The 21,894-nt window shown below is 38.5% G+C and overlaps 1 protein-coding gene across 1 annotated transcript in view; it reads right to left on the reverse strand.

Annotated features, from left to right (window-relative positions):
- The window catches only part of lhfpl6 (LHFPL tetraspan subfamily member 6), a 63,977-nt gene that overhangs the window by 40,939 nt on the left and 1,144 nt on the right, over positions 1 to 21,894 (reverse strand). Inside the window, exon 2 of the mRNA XM_007572395.2 lies at positions 20,102 to 20,602. Within this exon, the coding sequence (XP_007572457.1) occupies positions 20,102 to 20,486 (385 nt within the window). The 5' untranslated portion in view covers positions 20,487 to 20,602. The remainder of the gene's footprint in view (positions 1 to 20,101; positions 20,603 to 21,894) is intronic.

Consider the following 21,894-nt stretch of genomic DNA (forward strand, 5'->3'; position numbering starts at 1 on the left):
TGACTTCTGACCTGCTCTCCTTTTGTAGGAACAGTTCAGCCAGTAACTGATTTAGAGGGTCGTTGTGAAGACAAGAGAATTGACATAATCTTTTTATTAGGTGTAACTTATCCTTGAATGAATCAGTTGGCATGGTTTGCTTAGAGAAATCAGGGTATCCCAAGGTTTTTAAAAAGGAAAAGTTTCGAAGTTGCTGAAATTGTTCACTGTAACATTCCTTTAAAAGCTTTTTCAATGAGATTCCAAAGAATGTGGACAAGTAAGCAAAGTTTTCTCCATCTGTATGGCATACACACAGGGTAAAATGGCTCTGCCCACCCCCCACATGTTTCTGTGGTGTTGTTTTTTTTTTTTTCACTTTTCCCTTGATTACAAGAAAGACAAATTTGAATGTCTGGAAATGTATCCAGTCTCAAAAATATTTGGAATCCGAGTCACAGTTAAGCCATAAAACTAAAGGCTTCTTGCTTGACTTAGACTAAACAGATTCTAAACTTAATTTGGACTTGGCGTTTTAACCTCAAATCTCATGAACAATCTTTATCTCTTCTAATGCTGGGTAAAAGTAAGTGGGCAAGATGGAACACTTAGGTAGGTGATTTATATTACCAATCTGATCTGTCTTAAATAAAGTATAAATGACCAGTTGCCATGGTAACATCATACATACTATATATGCGTTCTCCGTGGTGTTTCTCGACAGTGTGTGCCATCAAAAGGATTTAAGAGTAAGTTTGTCTGTTTTTATTGAACACTATTACAGTAAATAAGCTACACACTGCAGCTTGGGTTGAAACAAGAACATTATTCTGTTGAAGGATGTGTTTGTTTTATCAACCAGAGAGATTTGTGCACCCTGGGTTGTTGATGGGTAATAAAAACCTGTTCCAGACAGGTATAGCTTTATAAAAATGATCACTTGGATATCTCTAAAACTGAACGCTGTGTCTTTGGATCATGTTAAAACAAAACAAGCTTAACTTGTGTGCTGTTGGCACATTGTTAAGATAATATCTGCAAGGGCATTTGGTTCTTCAAAATAAATGTACTACCTGATTGATGCATTTGGATTTTTTACTTTAACTGATGTTTACCTACATGCATCATTTATCTTCAGAGATAAAAGCACATTTATAATTCCAATTGGATAAATGTTATACATTATTACTTATAAAAAAAATCTTTTTCAAGAGTTTTTTTTTTCCTACTTAAAAAAAGCAGCGAAAAAGATATGGATTTTAACAGCTCATGTATTGAATTAGGATTACAGATAGTGGTTTAAATTCAGAACCTATAACTACTTTGTGTTTTAGGCAAACTAGATGACGGGTGTGTCTAATGAGAGAGTATTGATTTCAGAGATTAGAGACGTGAGATGTGACTTAGGAAAAAAAAGTGAACATCTCTGCTTGTGTTATGCTAAAGAGCAGAGGGGACTGAATCTGTTCAATAAGAATTTGAAAACTACCACAAACTTTATTGCTTATGCTACATTTAGTCTATCCAATTCACAATAACAATAAAAAAATGCACAATAAACAGATAATATTATAATTGTGTATTTTAAAATATTATTTTGGCTTAACACAAAAGCTTCAGAAGGCATTATACATATTTTACAATTTAAACAGTGCAATATAAATATATTGTGGGTAAAAACAAACTGTACTGATTGGAATTAAGTCTGCTATGGTAGAAACCTGGAAGATTTTCTTTCACGGCTATAATTCCTTGAGAATTTCACACTGGCCTATGTCTGCTTTAAATTCACAGTATATTATAAATGAGGCAAATTCAATTTCACTTTTGTCTTTGGTTTCCCAGCTTTAATGGGGAAAAAGAAGGCTGAAGGAAGAAGGAGTGGGAGATGCCTTGAGGGGAATTCCAACAAAGAACAAGCATTAGACTACCCCTATCGAGACAGTCATGACAGAGACACATTCAGTAATGATCAAGGCTTAGCTGGCAGTGAAGGAAGATAAGGAGATGTGAGTGATACCTCCGCTAACGGGGCGATACGGTAAAGCTTAAAAAGACCTGACTCAATATATAATCACCCTATAATTGGAAATCCCACATTCAGCCTCACCTTCACAGCTTTTGGTCTCAGTTATAACCTTACTGCTTCCTGCACAGTTTGCTCACGAGGTTACAAAGTTAGGCAATAACACCTTTGGACTATGTGACAGGGCTTATGCTTTCATTTTAGAAAAAAATAAAAACAAAAAAACCTATATTCTGCGCTGAAATCAAAATAGCTCAGACACAATAAGAGTAAAAGGAATTTGATTTCATTTTCACTTTTGAACAGATTGAGATGACTTTATTCTGCCTGGCTTTATTCACAGTGAAAGAAACAACACAAACAGACAAATGATGGTGGTCAGTGTTTGCGTTATCTTGGAGCTTCTCAGCGAAGATTGGTGTTTTCATTACATTGCTGAGTCTATACGAGCTGAAAATAACTTCTACTTAATCATTTCAACAGATCCACACCATCTCCCGCATGAGACATCAACTCGTGGGCCAGCTCAAGCAATGGCTGGAATATGTGATTAAAAAGCCCCGGGTTCAGGCTCTTTATGAATCTAAATCACACCCAGGAAAACTCTCTGCAATATTTGGATGTAACTAGAGCCAAGTTGCCATGGCATTGTAGGGAGCCCACTATGATAGGCCTGGGAACCACAATGGAAATCACAATGGCTCAAACCCAGAGACACAGCAGAGAGCAAAATCATTCTAGAGGATCAAAGAGCACCTTTGTTCCCACATTCCCCGTGGAAGCAAGCCAAACTCAACTTTTAGCTGTGGTTCTCTGGGATATTTTGTTTTCACTGAAGCAAATTGAGCTTAAACATGAGTGAAGTAAGAAGTAAATGAGGGAGCATGTGACTAATGGTAATAAAGTGGATGAAAGTGGCAGCAGTGTAGGTGGAGTAGGCATGGAGCGCAGACTTTTTTCCTAATGTTCTCTGCTCTTATAGCAGGTGAAAAAAAACCCTGGTATAAGATAGGATATCACAGCTGACATTAGCGTCTGCCAACAGCCATGAATCTATTTCTAAATCACATCTGACTCAACTCATCACAGCAACAGTTTGGTTGCTGTGATGAGCAACCAAACATCCTTTTTTGTTATTAGAAAAAAGGATGCATTTTTTTAATAACAACTGTTTATTAATAGACGGTTCCACAGAGGCAGTTTTTTTCTATATTTGGACATCAGCTCTCAACAACCTTTATGAGTGCATACAAATAAGGGGGAAGCAGTCCTTTGTCCTGTTTATAGCCTCCCCTGACCCTCTGGGAAGAAGCTTACTTTGTGCATTCCAGAAACCTTATGTTATGCTTACACAAGATCTTATTATGAACCGAATGCCTTAAAATACAACTAACCACTTTGTCATCTGGTGAACAGCATGGGGATTGCAACTAAAGGGCCTCTTATTTCAGAGTACTGATGCAGCCTTTTCTTGTTACTTTTATACAATGTAAAAATCTGTAATCACAAAAACTTTCTTTGGTTAATTTTTCATAGTTGTGCAGTAAATTAGGACCGCTCTGTTATTATGTTATTAGCATTAATTTAGCTAAAAATGCATTGATTTATTCAAATGAAATCATACTTAGCTAGTTATTACATGCTTATTATTATTCAATAAGACAAAAATAAAGACATTTGTATGGAAATGTCATAAGATTTTCAGGTGTTTCGCAAAATAGACTTTGTCCTTCATTGTTGTGCTCAAATAATTCAAGAAGTTAAACATCAACATGCATTCCATCTGAAATATAATTTAACTTAAGTCGCTTAGGCCAAAGTGGTAACCTAACATTATGGAATGTTAATTTTGTATTTGTGTCTCCCTATCTCTATTTTTTTTTTATCAAGAATGTGATTGTAAAGTTTACAATGTTCAGTTTTTTATGGAAATCCAAAATTCTTTCTATATCATCCATATTTCCAAAATAATTTATTTTTTTACTAATTACAAAATTCTTTGGAACCTAATTAAAATGTCAAAGAAAAGTTAATAGCCAAGCCACCTGACTCTACCTTGTGAAGTATATGTAAATAAAAATAAATTTCTAAAATTTAATCATAATTTAAATGTCTTATATAACATAAAGTAAAAGATAAACAAAAATTTAACCAGTTCTGTCTCGTGCAGTGGTCAGATATCCTGCCTGACGCACTTCTTCCTGCCATTAACAAATTTCTAGTGAGTAATCAACATGCAACTTGGTAAGAAGCAGTTAACCAAATATCAGTGAAGGTGTATATTTGTAGATGAGCCTATATGTATAATTTTGAATATACAGTGTTGGGTCTCCACAGGCGTGGCTTTAACTGGTTCCTTCCTGCTTAGCCCCAGGCTAGATTCGGATTTAAATGCCAAATTTAAAATAATATGAAAACCCCTTAACTGTGAATAAACAGAGCTTGAACTTGGATACTTTGACAGGAACAGAAACTGACAACACAGAAACAGAAACACATTGGGAAATTTAGCATCATTTTACAATTGCACTATATTTACTTTTACAGAGTTGGCTCCACAGCCAACCTGGAGTATTTTTGTTCCTGTTTGTTTATGCCTTCATGCTGTTGCTAAATATTTTTCCACTTATTCAAGTTCGCTTAAAGGGCAGTCGCCACAGTGCCGTTTAACTGTTGAAGCCTGAAAACAATCTGCCCGAGGAGGACCAAAATAGACTCGGGGAGCAGAGTGTACTGTTAACAGAATGGTGGCGTGTTGCCTCCGAATCTCAAGGCAACTTGCAGCTCAAACTGTTTATCTTGAACAGTGGATCTCAAGCCATTAGAAAACTCCAGGGACGTTTCCCACATCTTGAAACTTTCTCCATTTTCTCCTCTGTGTCTGCACCCCATGCTGCTGTGGAAACAGGATCCTATTAGAAAAGCCCACCCAACTGCTGCTGGCCAGCTGGAATGGAAGCCCTGGGAAGTAAAGCAAAGCTAAGTTCTACCCAAACAGTCAAAAGATTCCCAGAGTCTACACCATATACAGCCATAAGCCACAAAGGGGTGATTATTCACCAGCTTATGCCGGCCTCAGAAAAAAGAAAAGAGAAAAAATGAGGCAAACATTCTTTTTTTTTTTTCTCCCAACATACTTAATTTCATGCGGCACATTTGGAAGCTGTCATTCTATGATAGTGATGAGAATGACATTTTGCTTATTGCTGCAATTCACCAAAGTGCCCTTGGTGTGTTTTCCCCCCTAGAAGCTTTGAAATTTACTTAAAAAAAAAAAACAACCCACAATGTAAATGTACCAATTTCAAAGACGTTCTTATTTGTATTGATCACTCGACAAACAAACTCAGTCACACTGTCTCTCGGGGGAGCTGTCATTTCTAGTTCACATGAGCTGAATATGTAATGGGAAAAAGAGGAATTCGTGGACTCCATTATCATTCAAATCACAAACTAAACAAGACATACGGATGTTCATTTGAACATCATGTCTCATTTTAAATGTGTGGTAGTGATCTGAGGCAAGCAGCAGAATATATTTACCCCTAAATTCCCGACATTCCTTGAGGCAGACAGGAGAAGGAGATGCCAGTCTCAGCACAGAAGTCATTGATACACTAAACCACATGCAGACCCACATATTAAAATCTCTATGCTCCTGTTAAAATACCTTGTTTTTGTGATGTAAAAAACTGATTCCATGATGTATTATTTTAATACTTTTTCCACTGTTAAAGTGACGTGTATTCTGGACAATTCCACTAAAATAATACCAGTCTCTTAAAATACAATTCAATAATTCAATTTATTAACTTGAAATTACTTCTGGTGACGCCATTTTTATTTGCACTCAGAGTGGCGCCTTCATTCTCTTCTTCTTTGCCTTTCTGGTTGTCAGCTAAAGGGTCAAAACTGAATAATTTGCAAAGTTTGGCTTCTGTTAAATTATGCAAAGGAGAAAATATCCAAATTTAAGGACAACTGAACTTGGTTACAGGTTAATCAAATTCACTATTATTGAAAGCAGGTGGGAACAGAAGACTACTAAATGCTGGAATTAGAATGCGCTGACTTATTAGCCACTGAATGTTTACAGAGTCTTTTAAAAACACACTCAGAGATACGAGAAAGTTAGCAATTCTCACTTCAAAGGTTAAACAAGGCTTTCAGACCTGCAGCTGCTGACATCAGGTCATGACAGGATGCCTGACGGACAAACGCCTGGGCACAGGTGACCCACATCCCCCCCGCTGAGCTGATCTACAACTACTTTTTACGCCTTCTTCACCTGTTGTCAGGTTCTGGGAGTATAACAGCAATTGTCTGGGTGACCTTTCCCACTGGAGTAAGCTGATCTAATCCTGCATAAAATGGTGGAAACTCATTTAGATTCTTTAAGAGGGCCCTCAATGCCACACCACATCTTTATGTCACTGAGAATCTTGAACACTTGGAGAAAAAAAAAGCAATAAGGCATTCCCAACTTATAGGGGAGAAATGGCTCTCTCCTGTGAGAGTGTGTGCATTAACCCCTAGGATTATGAGGCGTGTTTGAATCAGTAGTTTTTAAGGTTAAAAAAAACAAAAACAATAAAAAAACAAGAACAAAAACAGAGAGGAAGTACTGAGGCTGTTTTTCAGGTGATACAGAGACATCTCTGTACTGTGCTTCATAGTAAGCTGTGAATTTGCCTCCATATATCCAGCACCAGTTTTGGTTTCTCATGGCTCTGCTACTTGACCCACCAGAGGGCAACACAAAAGAAGTATTGACCCCACATTCCCCTCATCAGGATGAACGAGATAATTAACTGTAGAGTTAAAGGCATGGTGCCTCTGAGACTGTAAAACCAGGCCATGAATACTGAGCAAACTACTTTATCCCACAGGACTTATGGCCAATCTATACCTCTACATTTATTCAGCCTCTGACTCAGTGAAAGGGAGCTGTAGCGGGTCAAATGCGGGTTGCCCCGGTTATCTCGTTTATCTGCTATTGGTCACAACATGTGGTGAATGTTTTCCACCTGCTCTTCTGTTTGTTCGCCTGCTTGAAAGGAGTTTGTTCTTGTTTTCATAGGTGACTAAAGTATTGCTCACTGTGGGCGCAGGCTCCAGCAGGGGCATCAAACATGCCCTCCACAATGTGTGTCACCTCTGATACAGAGACGTGGAGCCTCCACCATCTGTTAGGCATCTGTCTGCCGGGTGATTCATCTCCTCACACATATTCACTGTTTCAGGTGTCTGTAGCAAGGATGTGAGAAGTTAACAGCTATTTCCTCTGTCTTTTGGTTCCTATCCCTGTTTTCTCTTCAACCAGAGAGAGCTAAAAAAACAACCCTCCCCCACAAAGAGATTTTTCGCACAACTAAATAAATACAGTATTAAAAAGACCAAAAAATACAATCCTGATGATACAAATATTGTGCTACTACTTTGGTCCAAGTGACTTAATTAAAATTAAATCGGAGATTGATTCACATTAGTTGCATGTTAACGGTTAACTTCTTGTGCATTAGCTCAGAATCATTAAAGTAAAACACTATTTTGTGCAGCGCCTTTAAATGAACAACATTTCGGAGCATATTAGTTTGTTTTTGTTTTGTATCTAATGGTAATGATGCAATAACAGGCTGAACATGGATATTTAGAAATGAAGGTTCCCGAGTCTGAAAATATTCAGATTTTGGCAATGTCACTTCGACTTCTAATATTAGAATGTAAAGACAAAAGCTGGAACTCCATAATATAAAGAAAAGATTTGGTTAAAAAACACTCGCTTAAAATTGTGACGAAGACACTCATTACGATTAACCATTTTTCTCTCTTTTCTTCTCCCATTTAGGTAAAGTTCATCCAACTGACCATAAGCAGGGCCATATATGGATTCCTCTCACTTTAAATATAATAACCTACAACATATGCATCTAAGCATTCCTTTGCAATTGCAAGATTGCACACGCTGAAGTGATGACAACTGCAATTTAATTTACTGTGCAGCTCCAATAAAAGCAGCGCTGTACAAAACTAAAGCTACTTTCTATACACACACACAAAAAAAAAGTAGCATTAATGGCTTTTCAGATTGTAGAGGTGTCTAATCTAGTGAGACCTAGTGCCATAGTTCTCAGATTTTTGTTTCATCAACATGTTTACATAAAACTCGGTTGTGAAATCTCTACTGGGAGTGGACTGGAGGAACTGTATATGGAATGCCTAGTTAAAGTTGCCATACTCCCTCGATTTTTTTTTCTTTCACTTTTTGTTAAGTTGGAGTCCCAAACTTTATTTTATTTTATCTATATTTTATATGTCAGATCATCACAAAGTAGGACAGAATTGTAAAGTGGGTAATCTAAAATTCTGTTGCAACTCTGTCTTTTATTTTGGATCATTGTCCTGCTGGAGGATGATCATCAGCAGGACAATTTAAAGTTTAAATTCCCCAGTTTAAAGTTTTTTGAAGCCTAAAACAGATTTCTTTGCAAAATGTTACTGTATTTTACTCCGTCCATGTTCCTGTGAACTCTGACCAGCTTTCCTGTCCCTTCTGAGAAACAACATCCCTACAGCCACTACCATATTCCAAGTTGGGGGCGATGTGTTCAGGGCAATGGGAAGTGTTAGTTTTCTTCCATACATAAAGTTGCTAAAAATGTGAATGTTGGTATTTTGACCATCCACATGTTTGCCATGTTCTCCTATATGACTAGTCTGAACTAAACGTCCAGTCAACTGATTCCCCCACCTGAGATGTGAATCTCTGCAGCTCCTCCAATGTTACAATAGATTTCTTGGTTGCTTTTGTAATTAATACTCTCCTTGCCTGGTCTGTCAGTTGACAGCCATTGCATGATACTGAAAGGGTATGAAAACGTAAAAAAGGCGTTGTATAGGTTTCTTCCTTAGTAGTAAGAATCCTGAATGGTTTCTTACACTTATAGTTAATAACACAATGCTCATCAATCTGTGTTATTATTAACTTCCAACTCCCCTCAACCTGCCAAAAAAGAGCAAAAAAAGAAAAAAAAAAAATCAGTTTCTAACTATCAACAGAGCTTTACCCATTTACTCGACTCAGGTGTTGTGATAAAAGATGCCGCTGGTGCAGTACAAAATAAAGCAAGGGTAGCACGACTTAGCTTATCTTTAATGTGACAACATTCCATTCTAGCATGCTGCCCTAAAAGTGATACCGAAATGTTACGAGGTACAAGCCAAAGCTCTTTCACAGAGACACACAACAGATTATCGCTACATGTTCACAGAAAACCGCCCACGTCCTCCTATCGACAGGCTGACATGCTCAGCTGAAAAGCAGCTCATATCTGAAAAGAACACTTGCAGTCCAGAATCCACAACTGTGCCACTGTCTGTCATATTTGGGGTAGTTGTATTTTATTGAGCATAATTCTGACACAGAAAACAGCTGCAAAACAAAGGTTGTCGAAGGTTGATGAGTTTATATCAGAGGCATAAGTCCAGATGGGGAATTCTGGAGGATTTTAAAGAGGCAGACAAAAAAATATGATCTTAATGTAAGGCCTAAGAGGGTCTTAAAAATTTTTATTTCTTAAATGTGAACATTTTTCCATTTTTTTTTTTTTTGTGAGAAAGTCCATTGGCAGAAATAATAGTTTCTGCAAATTGATATTTTAAAAACATGTGTTAAGAAAACTGGCATTGGCAAAAGCTTAAAGAAAAATCAATGATTGGAAACCAAGATAAAGGTTTTAATTGGTAAATCTTTAGATCTGACTCAAAATATAAAAAAGAAAACTCACAGTAGCTACAATACACCACTAGATATTTTGGTTATTGATTTTTTTAAAGCCGTTTTGTGTGAACAAACCAATCCTTCACTAGATTATTTTTTTATAACCAAATTCCTGTGCTTTCTGAATTCATTCCTCTGCTGTTAAACTCCCACAGCTCTCTGTTTTTACAGCTGCAGCAATGCCAGACATGACTGCAGACACACCAGACACGCTTTCTGGACCAGGTTTGTACCCAGTGACAGAAAAAAAAAGAACAGCTCAATATGCAGCACGCCTGCTGCTGTACCAGCAACAACAATGACTTAACAGAGGGGTTTACTGAAATAACCCTTCTGTCTCTTCTTTGGTTCCACACACTTCCTGTTTGACAAAACTAAATCCCTGCTGATGCCAGCCTTTCCGCCCTTGTCTCTGTTACTGTCTCTCTCGTTATTTTAACATGATATATTTTTGTATCTTGTTGTTTTTGTTCCGTGTTTCTGTCTGAACCCCGGTTCATTCTCCGGGTCACTGGTTGCTGACCTCATCTGCGGGAAGGAGGAGATGAAGGAGCAGAGCAGAGGGACAGATGGGTGGACAGAAAGCAGGAATAGGGGGAAAGGTGAAACCAGAGTTAAAGACCGAAGGAACTGGAAATAGTACAGAAGAAACAAAAACAGATAAAGGACAGAAAGAGGAGAATCTGAAGAGAAAGTGAGGATAGACTGAAGCACTGGGGAGAACAGAGCGCCTCTGGCACACAGGCTACGTTTCACGGCTCTCTGACTCCAAACATCCTCGTAGTCGGTGGGGGTTTGAGAGAACTGTACATCCAGAAAAAAAAGGCTCCTGGGCTGATTGAGCATATTACAGTGCAAGAGTGGTCTGTACTTTAGGTGATCAATCAACCCAGAGGAAGATAGATCTACTTTATAACCATTAGAGGCCGGAAACGTACCCAATAAAGAGCGAGAGAGCGTTCTAAACACCATTACACAAAGCTCATGTCCACAGCAAAAAAATTAAAAAATAAAGTTGTGGCTTAAACATATGTGCTACTGGAGTCTCATCTGCTTTATGCAATCGCTGCACGACAAACAAGACAACGCAGTTCATCATCATCTTCATCCCACCAAACTGGCAGGCCTGTAAGGAGGAAGGAATACAGCGCATCAGGGAAATGTTTACCCAGCTCTCCGGAAATGTGTTGCGACATGACACCATTAAACAAAGAGTGTCAAGAGACACTGTTCCAGATAGGAAGATGAGCTCTTCATCCTGCAGCCTTCCTCATATGGATGCGATTTCATGTTGTTGTACCTCTTGAAAATGAGAGCCGGCGGTGAGAGGGGAGTGGAAGCGCAACATTCTGGAGCTGGGTGGGATCCAGCTGGCAAGAGCTCCCAAAGCCGGCACAAGGACAAAGCTACTGGCGGCGCTGGTACAGCTCTGACACAGGACGACACGAGACGAAGCCAAACAACCTTTGGCAAAATTATGGTGGCAATAAAGGCCGCCCATCTGTAATTTATAGATGTGTCTTTATACCTATAACTCGTGCTCATGCCCTTGGTGTACCCTCTGAGCCTCAAAGGGAGTGCAGACAGACGTGGAGCAGTTAATTTCATGTGGCCTCGATGGCACATGACCAGACTTCTATATTACATGTTGTGTTTAACAGGTCACCTTTACTGGCAATTTAGATACCTGGTAAGTTCCACATTTAAAGGGATAGTTCAGGTTTTTGAAATTAAGTTTAGTTAAAAGTTTGTAAACAGTAAATATCCAAATTGTTGGACTTGTTTGTCTAATAATATTGGAGTTCAGTCAGCAGAGGGGGTCAAAAACAGACCACACTGCTACCGTCATAAAACATCTCTAGTCTCTAAAATGGATATTTAATGAAGCCTTAAATGTCATTATGTTTGAATTGGCCACTTACTTAATATGTAGTTACCCATAACCCAGGAAAATATGAAACAAAGAGACTTTATTAAAAACTGGAGATTTGTCTTCAATTGAAGAAAAGAACATATTTAAGCTAGTTGGGGAGGCTGCCGAAGAAGCTGAAAGCAACACTGAGGGAGCTTCAAAAGTTTACAAGTACAGGTTGTGTTTTACATGTAACAAAAATAATTCATATTCTTCATATGTCTAGATTAAGGAGTATGGTAAAAGTGCTCTATAGAAAACTTTTAGATGAAACAAAAAAAATCTCTCTACACAAAGTGGAAGCATGTGTTTTGGCCGGAAGGATCCAAAGTCGGACCTTTGGACTACGACTCACGCCAAATGATCTTCTTGGTAAACAACTAACACTGTATATTACAGCCGGGACATTTTTTCCAGAGGGAAACATGGTGGTGGCAGCATCAGGCTCTGGAGAGATTTCTCTTCAGATGGAAATGAGGTGGATGAAGTTATGAATTGTTCTGAATACCTGTCAGTTTTGGCCTGAAATCTTCACTTAATTGATCTCTGTGGTATCACCTGAAGTGTGGACAGCACATGGAAGCTTTGGAGACCATTTGCAAAGCAGAGCAGGCAAATATTGTCAAGTCAAGATGCCGAGTACTGATAGAATCATTGTAAAGATTGAATGCTGAAACAGGACAAAACGTTATTTCAAAATGTTCTAGTTTAAAGGTGTGCACCGGCAGGCTACTGAGTTATCACACAGTTTTTGTTTTTCATATTTTCCCCAACTAACTGTTTTTGTTTTGAAGATCCACAGATAATACTCTTGTGTCACAACTTAAAAGGGAATGAAGCTGTTCCTGTTAGAGTAACTGTCATGTATAAAAGCAAAGCGGTGCTGAAAGCATTAAGCTTAGAGCAGCTGAAGTATATGAAGTATAGCTCCGAAATCCTGAGCTACTCTTTTTAAATAGGCATAAAACTCAGGTGAAACACAGTTATATCTGTGAATCCTCCAGGCACATTGTCCCTATCCTGACATTCCACACCAGTGTCTGCAAAAACGTAGCAAACAGAAGCAAACACAGCCATTCAACCAGCAAACCAAATGGAGAAGCTTTCCCAAACAGCACCACAACCAATCATTTGATATTTCAGATCAAATGCAGCTTCAGTGGAGGCGGGGTGGGAAGTATTCAACCAGAGCTGCCAACAAATCTGTTCAAACTCTGGAGGTAAGAGCCAAAATGCTGCACCGTTCCCCCTCCACAAACACAGCTTTTAGTTAGGGAAAAAAAAAAAAAAAAATCTGTGTTTTATCAGCTTTGGCTAAATGTTTTTTTTATTTAAACCTATTTGAAAGTTCAGACACTATTTTAGCTCAGAATCTAAAGCTTTGCAAGTGTTCAAAAGATAAATACGTGTCAACTGAAAGACAAGTTTGTCACTTTGCTCCAGAACGCCTCACAGGGAAATGAAGCCGCATGAGAAAACCCATATTTTCTGATCTGAGTTTATCAAAGAGCTGTCAGAACTCTTGACTAATGTATAATTTAATAGACATTAAATGTCTCTAATCAATAATTTAATCTCATCACACCCTGATGGCATTAAATTTCCCCTTACAAACCAAACAGCTCTTTGTACTTTACCCAACATTGACAGAAATATTCAGATTACGGAATTCCCTTCTGACCACAGCCCTCCCTAATGGTAGCGAAAATGCTGCATGGAGCTATTTCAAACCTGAGCTTTGTCCCTGAGGGACGCGGCACCTCGCAAGTTCACGCAGCAGCAGCCTGTAAGAAAGTCCTCTGCGTCCCCACCGCAAGCTGTCCCAACAAACTCCCGGAAAAGGCCGTCATGCATCGCAGTGTTTGTCTTGTTGTTTTCACCTTCATTTTCTGAAGACTCAGCAGTTTATACACGTCCTCAATGAAATATGGTTTGCACCCTCCAGCTTCGAGCGGCCATCTCGCCTGACATTTTTATCAGGAGCTAAAATGAGTTTGGTTGCACTGATATTCTCTGCAGGTCAAAACAATATTTTTGAGAGATTCAGCCATGTTCTGAAAAAAAAAATGTTTCAATTTTGATTCTTCTGGACCAGTACTGTTCAAATAATGTTTTATTTTTGTCTTTTTTTTATTCACTGTCTGAAAAAGAAAAGTAATAATTTTCTCACATGAATTAAACCCATAAGATATCAAATTGTTCTTGTTGTTCCTGAATGGATCCCAATGCATGAAGAAAACAGGGAAGTTCCTGAAGAAGTATGTAATGACAAAAAGGTTAAAAACCTCTTTTTTCCCTAAATAGGTTTATTTAAAAAAATAATTGCTCCTAAACTTTGGCAGCAACATATATCATTAAGCATTTGACCTAAATGACAAGTGTTTTCTCTCTATGTGGACAAATTCTGTTTTACTTCTATTTGCAGGATTGTTACAAACTCAGCCACACCGCAGGCTTTTTTTTTCTTAGCATAAACAGTCAGGATTAACATCATACTTCAAATAGGCCACTCTACATCCTTCATTTTGTTTTCCTGAGCCATTTATGTCTTTGCTGCAAAACACAAGTGACAACCTTTGGACCAAACATTTTCTTTAAGACTTTTCTTTTAGAGGATATATTATGGTTACTTAAAGGAAGTCAATGTCTTCAAGGTCCCCAAAATAGCAGAAGCAGCTCCAAACCATCACGCTACAACCTCCATGTTCAACTGTAGGTATTATTTTATTTTTCTGAAAAGCTATCACAAATGCTCACCTTTTGTGTTCCTGTTTAGTCAGCAGTGTCGGTCATTTTTGCCTACCCTCTTGTTTTATTGATGAATCATGAAAACTGTCTTTAACTGCAGCAAGTGAGTGGTTTAGATTTTGTTTTGGGTTCTTTCCTGGATGAATCATCCAGGCTGTTTTGGTACACCGGACACTTCAAGGAAGGTTTGCCACTGTTCCCTGTTTGTGGCTAATGATTCTTATCGTGGTTTCTGGAATCCCAAAGGCTTTCTAACTATTTACAGGTAGGCAGATTTCAACAATACATTACTCATTTGTTCTTGAGTTTCTTTAGATCAGGGTGATGAGTTACTTTTTGACATTATTTGACCTACTTCACATTACCATGTAAGTTTTATTTAAGCAGTGTCCTCATTCTACAGGCATAGCGATAATCAGGGCACTTTGGGATTTTACATTTTTTCAGACTATCTTTGTTATTATTATTATTATTATTATTATTATTATTATTATTATTATTATTATTATTATTATGTTGTTGTTGTTGTTGTTGTTGTTATTCTTTACTATGTTTGTTATCTGTGTTTATTAAAATTTGTTGGACAATCTGAAAAATGTAAGAGTGGCAATAAAAGAAAATACTTTTTCGCAACACTGTAGTACAAAGGATAATGTGGATAAGCAGAACCAAAGGAAATACTGAACTCAGACAAAAATAAACTCAAATCCAATCATGAGAAATTTTTTTCTGAAGTTTCAGTTGATTGTTCTTCTCGACAAGATACCCATTAAAATGTGCGTTGCTTTATGTACTGAGAACAGATGCTGTTGCCTTTTGTTATTTATCAAACAGGCATGCACTAATTAGCAGACCATTATTTTGAAAGCAAAGCAACAAGGGCTCATATCAGGTGCAATGGAAAAATGGGTCAGACTTCTGGGCTTCTGGCACACTCCCATCCCTTTCTCTGGCAGTTTGAAATTAATTTTGAGATTTCATTTTTAAGCTATCATTGGCTTTGGCATCTAGCAAATCTACGATATAAATCCCTTAAAGCCAGTCACACAGCGAGAGAATTAGACTGTCTCAGGCAAGGTTTGGAGATCTGAGACAAAAACCCAGATGTCTGAGCCAGTTCGCAGCACATTTTGCTAAAATCGCTCCATTTAATCAGTTCTGAGAGGCAGCCACTGCTAGGAATTTAGCATTTGGAAACATCTGCAGATTTTATACTAATGAAAATATTTAGCATTAAATCTGCAGCACTTTTTGATGGTTAAACAAGACGACAATTTGTCAAGCCCAGCTCAATAGGGAGAAAGGAAATTTTATTAAAAGTTCTGAGAAATTAACCTCCAATAAAATTTAAAAGGTAAAAACATTAAACTGGAATATAAAGAGATCCATTGTTCCCCAGCGTATCTCTCCCCCATCGTAGCACAACTGTGTTTGAATAAAGTTTAGTGACTGTTTTTGAGCCCTAACTCCACCACAGCTATTTCTTTTTGAGAAACATTCCTGCAGAATAAGAAGCAGATCAGATACCAGCTCTCAGAGGTTCTGCCAGTCAGAAATACTTCAAATGAAAACTGATTCTTCTTAACAATATATAGTATTTAAAACGCTCTCCAATGGTTTTTATAAAATCTTTGATGCCTGAAAAAAGTTGCTCACAAAGTTTCACGTGCGTGTTGCATTCAGGGTGATGAGCGGTGTTAGTTTTTGGCCAGTTTCTGGCAGTTCCTAATTATTAAAATAATAAATGTAAAACTGTCACTTATATTTAGGTAAAACCTGCAGTGTCTCACATGTCTTAGATGTTTTTTTTTTCTTGTTCAAGTCATGTGAACATCAAATATTTAGATGAATTATTCATCACAAGGCCTTTGCAAGTCTTCTCGGGCCCGTGAGGAGGATTCAACTATTTGGTTCAAGCATACCACAGCAGGGACAAGTCCTGCAGGACTCCAGCCACTGAGACCTGGAGTTGGACACCCCTAATTTAAACCATTTGATTGTAGCTCCAGCTGTACGTGTGTCACAAGTCAGAAGTCTTTTCTAGCCACAAACAGATTTTCTTCCAGAATTCACTCGGACTAGATATAATGTTTCCCTTCCACTCCACAATTATGTGCTACTTTGTTTTGGCTTATTGCACAAAATCTCAGTAAAGAACACTGAAGTTTGTGGTTGCCACATGTCAAAAAGTCAGAAAAGTTTAAAGGATACAAATAATGTATTGAATCACTCTTGAAATGGACACACACAAGTACTTATTGTGATAGAAGGATACACACGAAGTAGGAAAAATGGGTTTAGAGCTGGCCTAAATCGTGACTGTTAAAAACAAAGCTTAAACAGCTTTTCCTCCTGCTGTGTGCGGTTCTGCATGAGGTGCCCGAATAGACAGGGCAGGCCTCTGCGGGAGGGGGCGAGGGACCAAATCCCCTAACAACCAAATCCGAGTCAAGAATCTTTAAATGTCTGAACCGCTCGCCTGTGCCACATCCGTTCCAGTGCATGCACCGCTGTGGATGACTAAAACAAGAAACTGTGAAGCAAAAGGGGGGAACGCTGTTTAATGTAAATCAGATGAAGCTCTCAGGCCTTTGATTTATGAATCTGATAACATTCCATGCTGTGACTAAAATCCACAACCATTAGCAAGGAACAACCTCTGGAGCAACATTCACTTCCTTGTGCTGGGATGAAGCAATTGGAGAGTTTTCCTATCGGGAGCTGCAGTTAATCAGATAAAAAAACTGATGAAACCTTTTAGGTCTAATCTGTTTCATGGAAGTGAGATATATGGCAAGATGATCTCAGCTTGATATTTTATTTGTGGCAACCTCCACAACGCCCTGCCCTCTCTTAATTAGTGATCCTCAAGAGGCTGAGGGAAAACGCAGAAGGATGTACAGGATCACCATCAAACAGCCAACCGCGAGGCTCACACTTCGCTTTCACTGCTCGTCACATTTACTTCCTCTCCCTTTTCCCGCTAATCACCGATATCTGATCGCACTTCTCGGCCCCCACCCCACCTGCTTCCCTGCGGATCTTTATTTCTCAGAGCTAATAAGAAACGAACGCCAAATGTTTCAATCACTCCTTTCCCCTCGGCCTCCCTTGCCCGCCTGAATATCTCGGCACTCTTTTGGAAGTGACAGAAGACAATACATGCAACAGCCCACTGAGCTTCTCAGTTGTGTCACTTCCAATTAGCCCTTCTGAGACATCTCTGCCCTTTGGCTCGCTATAGCATTCAGGATGAAAAGACCTGAGCGGTGTCTCTTGCATTGTATGCCGCCTTTCTTCACTCTCCCACTGTCTAAATTCATGCGTGTCTGGATTTGTGAGTCTGCGAGAGGAAAAAAAAAAAAAAAAAGACAGACAGGAATTTTTTAATCCTGCAACCAAATATAGCAGCTTGCTTATAGCTGTGGAGCTTAAAAGAAGCTTTCCTTATGTAAAAAGAGCAGACTTCAGAGTAACCCAAGCAGCCTTCACCTTAATCATCCGCCTTATTATACATCATTAATGCTAAAGAAGTTCCCGAGAAGCTAAGCCTTTTAGAATTAGGACATGCTATTTTCTGTAGATTCTTTATTTTTCCTTCTGGAAAACCCAGCAGCTCCGTCAAATCAGCTCGCAACCTGCTTCTCTGTCCCGTCACGTTTTAAATCCAAGCCGAAGTGACGAGGATTGCAAACAGCAGAGTGGTGAGCCACAGTATGCAAGCAAACGTTTTCTGAGTTAATGAGAGGGACTGGAGCGCCACAGCTTCTTAAACTGGGGCGAGGGGGAAAATTTGCAGCTTCAGTGGAAGCCTTCCCTCAGACCTCCCGTCCCGAGAGAGCACATGTGCAAAAAGCCAAACAGTGCACGCACACAAACAAAAGCTGGTGCCGAGCCAAGCTGGGTCTAACTTACTGCAAACAGACAAACAAAACGTGGCTTCTACAGTGTCTGTTTCGCTGAGAGCAAAAAAAAAAAAAAAGTGCGGGAACTTCTTTAAAACTTAAAAAAAATCAAATGAAGAACAGAATTTGAGCTCATTTGATGGCTTTCCATAACTTCACAAGGAAAGATTACCAGACGCAGTCCAAATGTTTCAGTGAACTGCAGCCAAACACTTGCAAACACAGCAAGACTTTTTGTTTCATTAGAAATCCAGTTTGATGTGCAATGTTTAAAACCATTCTAACAACAATCTTGCTTCATTCCAAACATAACTCTGCAGAAAAAGAAATGGAAAAAAAAAATATAAAAAGAACTTCAGAAGCACAACTAAAGCTCACAAAGAGACTTCATTTCCTGTTCAGCAGAGAAGCAGGGTTTACTGCTGGAAGTCAGCAGACCTACGATATGTATAAATCTTTTATTTCCTCACCAATGCTTTGTTGAAATCTCAATAAAACTACGTCCATAAGGCTTAAATACAACCTTTAAAACTTGAATAACTTCCTCTTGAACTTTTTCACGTTTTGTCACACTGCAAAAACAAACTTGAATGTACATTATTGGTATTTCATATAATGTAACAACCCAAAATACTGAGCAATTTTAAGGATGAAAGAAAAAGATACATGTTTTTACAGAAAGCAAAACTTTATAAAACCGCCTCGAGCTACAAGTCTTTTACTGTTGTGCACTTCTAGAAGTTAACATTGTGACCAGCAGTTTTCTATCACTTGACTTTCTCTTGACTTTCCACAGATTATCAACTGCACCTAGGTCTGGACTTTGACTGGACCATTCTAACACATACATATGGTATATTCCATTGTAGCTTACGCTGTATATTTAGGGTCATTGTCCTGCTGGAGCATGAACCCCAACTCAGGTCTCAAATCCCTTCCAGCTTCCAACAGATTTTCATCCTCCCATCTTTCCATTAGAGGTCACCAACTTCAATATCCGTGCTGAAGCAAAGCATTCCCACAGCATGATCCTACCACCACTAAGTTTCAGAGTGTGAAATATTTGTTCAATCTAATCACATCACCTTGTTCTACATGTTTGCTGTGTTCCTTACACATGTTATGGCAATCCTTGGACTAGATGTCTTACATATTCTTTTTTTCTACAATTAATTTTTCTGCCCACTGTTCCATAAAGGCCAAATTGTGGAGTGCTTTGTCCACAGATTTTTCTGCCTGCGCTACAGATTTGAACTCTTGTCCATTTTCAGTTGCTCTCCTCAGATGTCCAAAGTTTAGGATATTGTTATATATTTGTTGTTTTTTTTTTGTTTCTTTTTTTTTTTGCTAATATTACAGTACACACTAATGGAGTTTATCTTCTAATTAGGCAACTTCTGACGGTTGCACTGTATTATGTTAAGTAGTACTAGAGTTGGGAGACTGAATACAATTTAAAAATAAAATGAAAACCCTTCTTAATTATTCCTCTTTGTGTTGGTCTTACACATAAAATCTTCATATGTCAAAGTGTTGGTTTTTCACATAAAATCTTTAATTGGAACTTCAATGTATCTGAAGTTGCAATTAAAGGCAAATCTATGTTTATAAAAGTTTGTGGAGAATTTCCAGAAGTTTTAAAACACAGTGAAGTTTTTTTTTTAATATATTAAACAGAATAAGCTTTTCCTAAAGATCAACCCAAATCAAAACAGTGAAAGCAGAGTTCAGCTTCACACCACTTTGCTCACCTCCAACAAACTGGATTCCACCGGCCACACGGCCGATCGTACGGGAGATGAGGTCAGAGATGCAGCAGCCCATCAGACCTGTGAGGGCCACCAGCAGGAGGAGGCCGCAGCCCACGCCTGTCACCACCGTGCAGATCCTCCAGTGCAGGCTCGGGATGCCGTGGAAGGACGCGTAGCGGCCGCACTGCTCCAGCATCACCGTGATCTGCTTCTCCTCATCTCTCACCGGGTAGGAGCAACGGCGGAAGGTGCCAAAAGATACAGGCTTGTCCATCTGCGTTCCCAGCAGCCAGTAGGGCATGAAGAAGCCAACGCAGGAAGCAGCGGCACATAGCAGGGACAGCAGGGCCCAGATTACGCCTGTGCACGTCAGACTGGACGCCATCGTAAATATGGTCACTGAGCAGGACAGCAGTTAAACGAGCAGTTGCTGTGTCGCTGGAAGGCTTGAAGCGAGCATTTAACACGTGCAGTCTTCACCTACTCAGTGACTCTGGATCCCTGTCAGGAGGAGGAGAAACAGCCAGATTGAGTGCTGACGCACAGACTCGCCATGTAAACAAGTTGTCGGGTTGTAAAACGGCGGAAAAAAATAAAGGAATTAGCTAGATAAGGGAAAAATAGAATTGCGTTATCCAGTCATTATAAAAAGCAGAAAGTGTCAAAGAGGTTAGTATTTCTAATTAACAGACCTCCTCTAATGGCTAACTTTGTGATTAATTGTTGTTTTATTGCTATACAAAGTAATTAAATATAGACAGAGATATAACAGAAATTGGTTTGCTGTTCATGTTAAGATCCAACGCCTTATGCAGTATAGATTAGACATAATTGTGATTTGATTAATAGTAAACAAAACGGCGTCATGATCAAACTCAAACAGCAGCAAATGGTTTAATCAATTGAACTTAGATGAGCAAATTGAAACTATTATTTTTGGATTTCATTTATTTACATTTTTTATCTGCCGCCAAGTAGAAATGCACCAATCAGGCTTTTTTCCCAAAGGATATAGATTTATTTATTTATTTTTTTTGTGACTGATTTTGACCACTTCAGATTTTTCCACATATAAAGAGGGGGGAAAAAAGTACTGCAAGTTCTTTTATGTAAGTAATCTTTTTTTAAATCAGCACCAAATGAAGATATTACAAAATTGTCCTTATTAATGCATCAAACATCTCAAGTTTACTGATGAAGATTAAACTAAAACAAAAAACAAAAAAAAAAACACTAAATTCTTGCTGTTGGTTGGTGCATTCATACACTGAAAACTATGGGATTTCTTTCTTTGATTTGTGTCGTAAATGCCAACAAAATGTTGATTTTTCAGTCTTTTACCTGCCTACAGCTGCCCAGAGTTTATGAAGACAAAATTTGCTGTTTCTGATCACTGCTGCATCTACACATATAATGATTCAAAGATTACTCACATATGTGTGATTTTTGTTCATTACTCAAATGGTTGCAAGGTGAAGATGCACCAGTCAGACTTCTCTGGGCCAATTTAGATTTCTGATTTTCTTGGAAGTCTGACATACCAATTCTGATTCAACTGTTCTGTTTGTTCTTTAAAGGACAACACATTCAACAGTTGAAATCTGCAGGATTTTTTTTTTTTTTTTGACAGTAATAGCATTGAATCCAACAGAACAAACATCAAATGCATACCAATTTCCTAACTATGTATCCAGTTTTTCTACAAAACTAGAAAGATTACATACAATCACATGCTACTGATGGGTCTGTTTGTTGACCAAGAATTGTGGGACTTCATAGTTGATGTAGCTAAT

Source organism: Poecilia formosa, unplaced genomic scaffold (assembly GCF_000485575.1).
Source record: "Poecilia formosa unplaced genomic scaffold, Poecilia_formosa-5.1.2 Scaffold299, whole genome shotgun sequence".
Lineage (NCBI taxonomy): Eukaryota > Metazoa > Chordata > Actinopteri > Cyprinodontiformes > Poeciliidae > Poecilia > Poecilia formosa.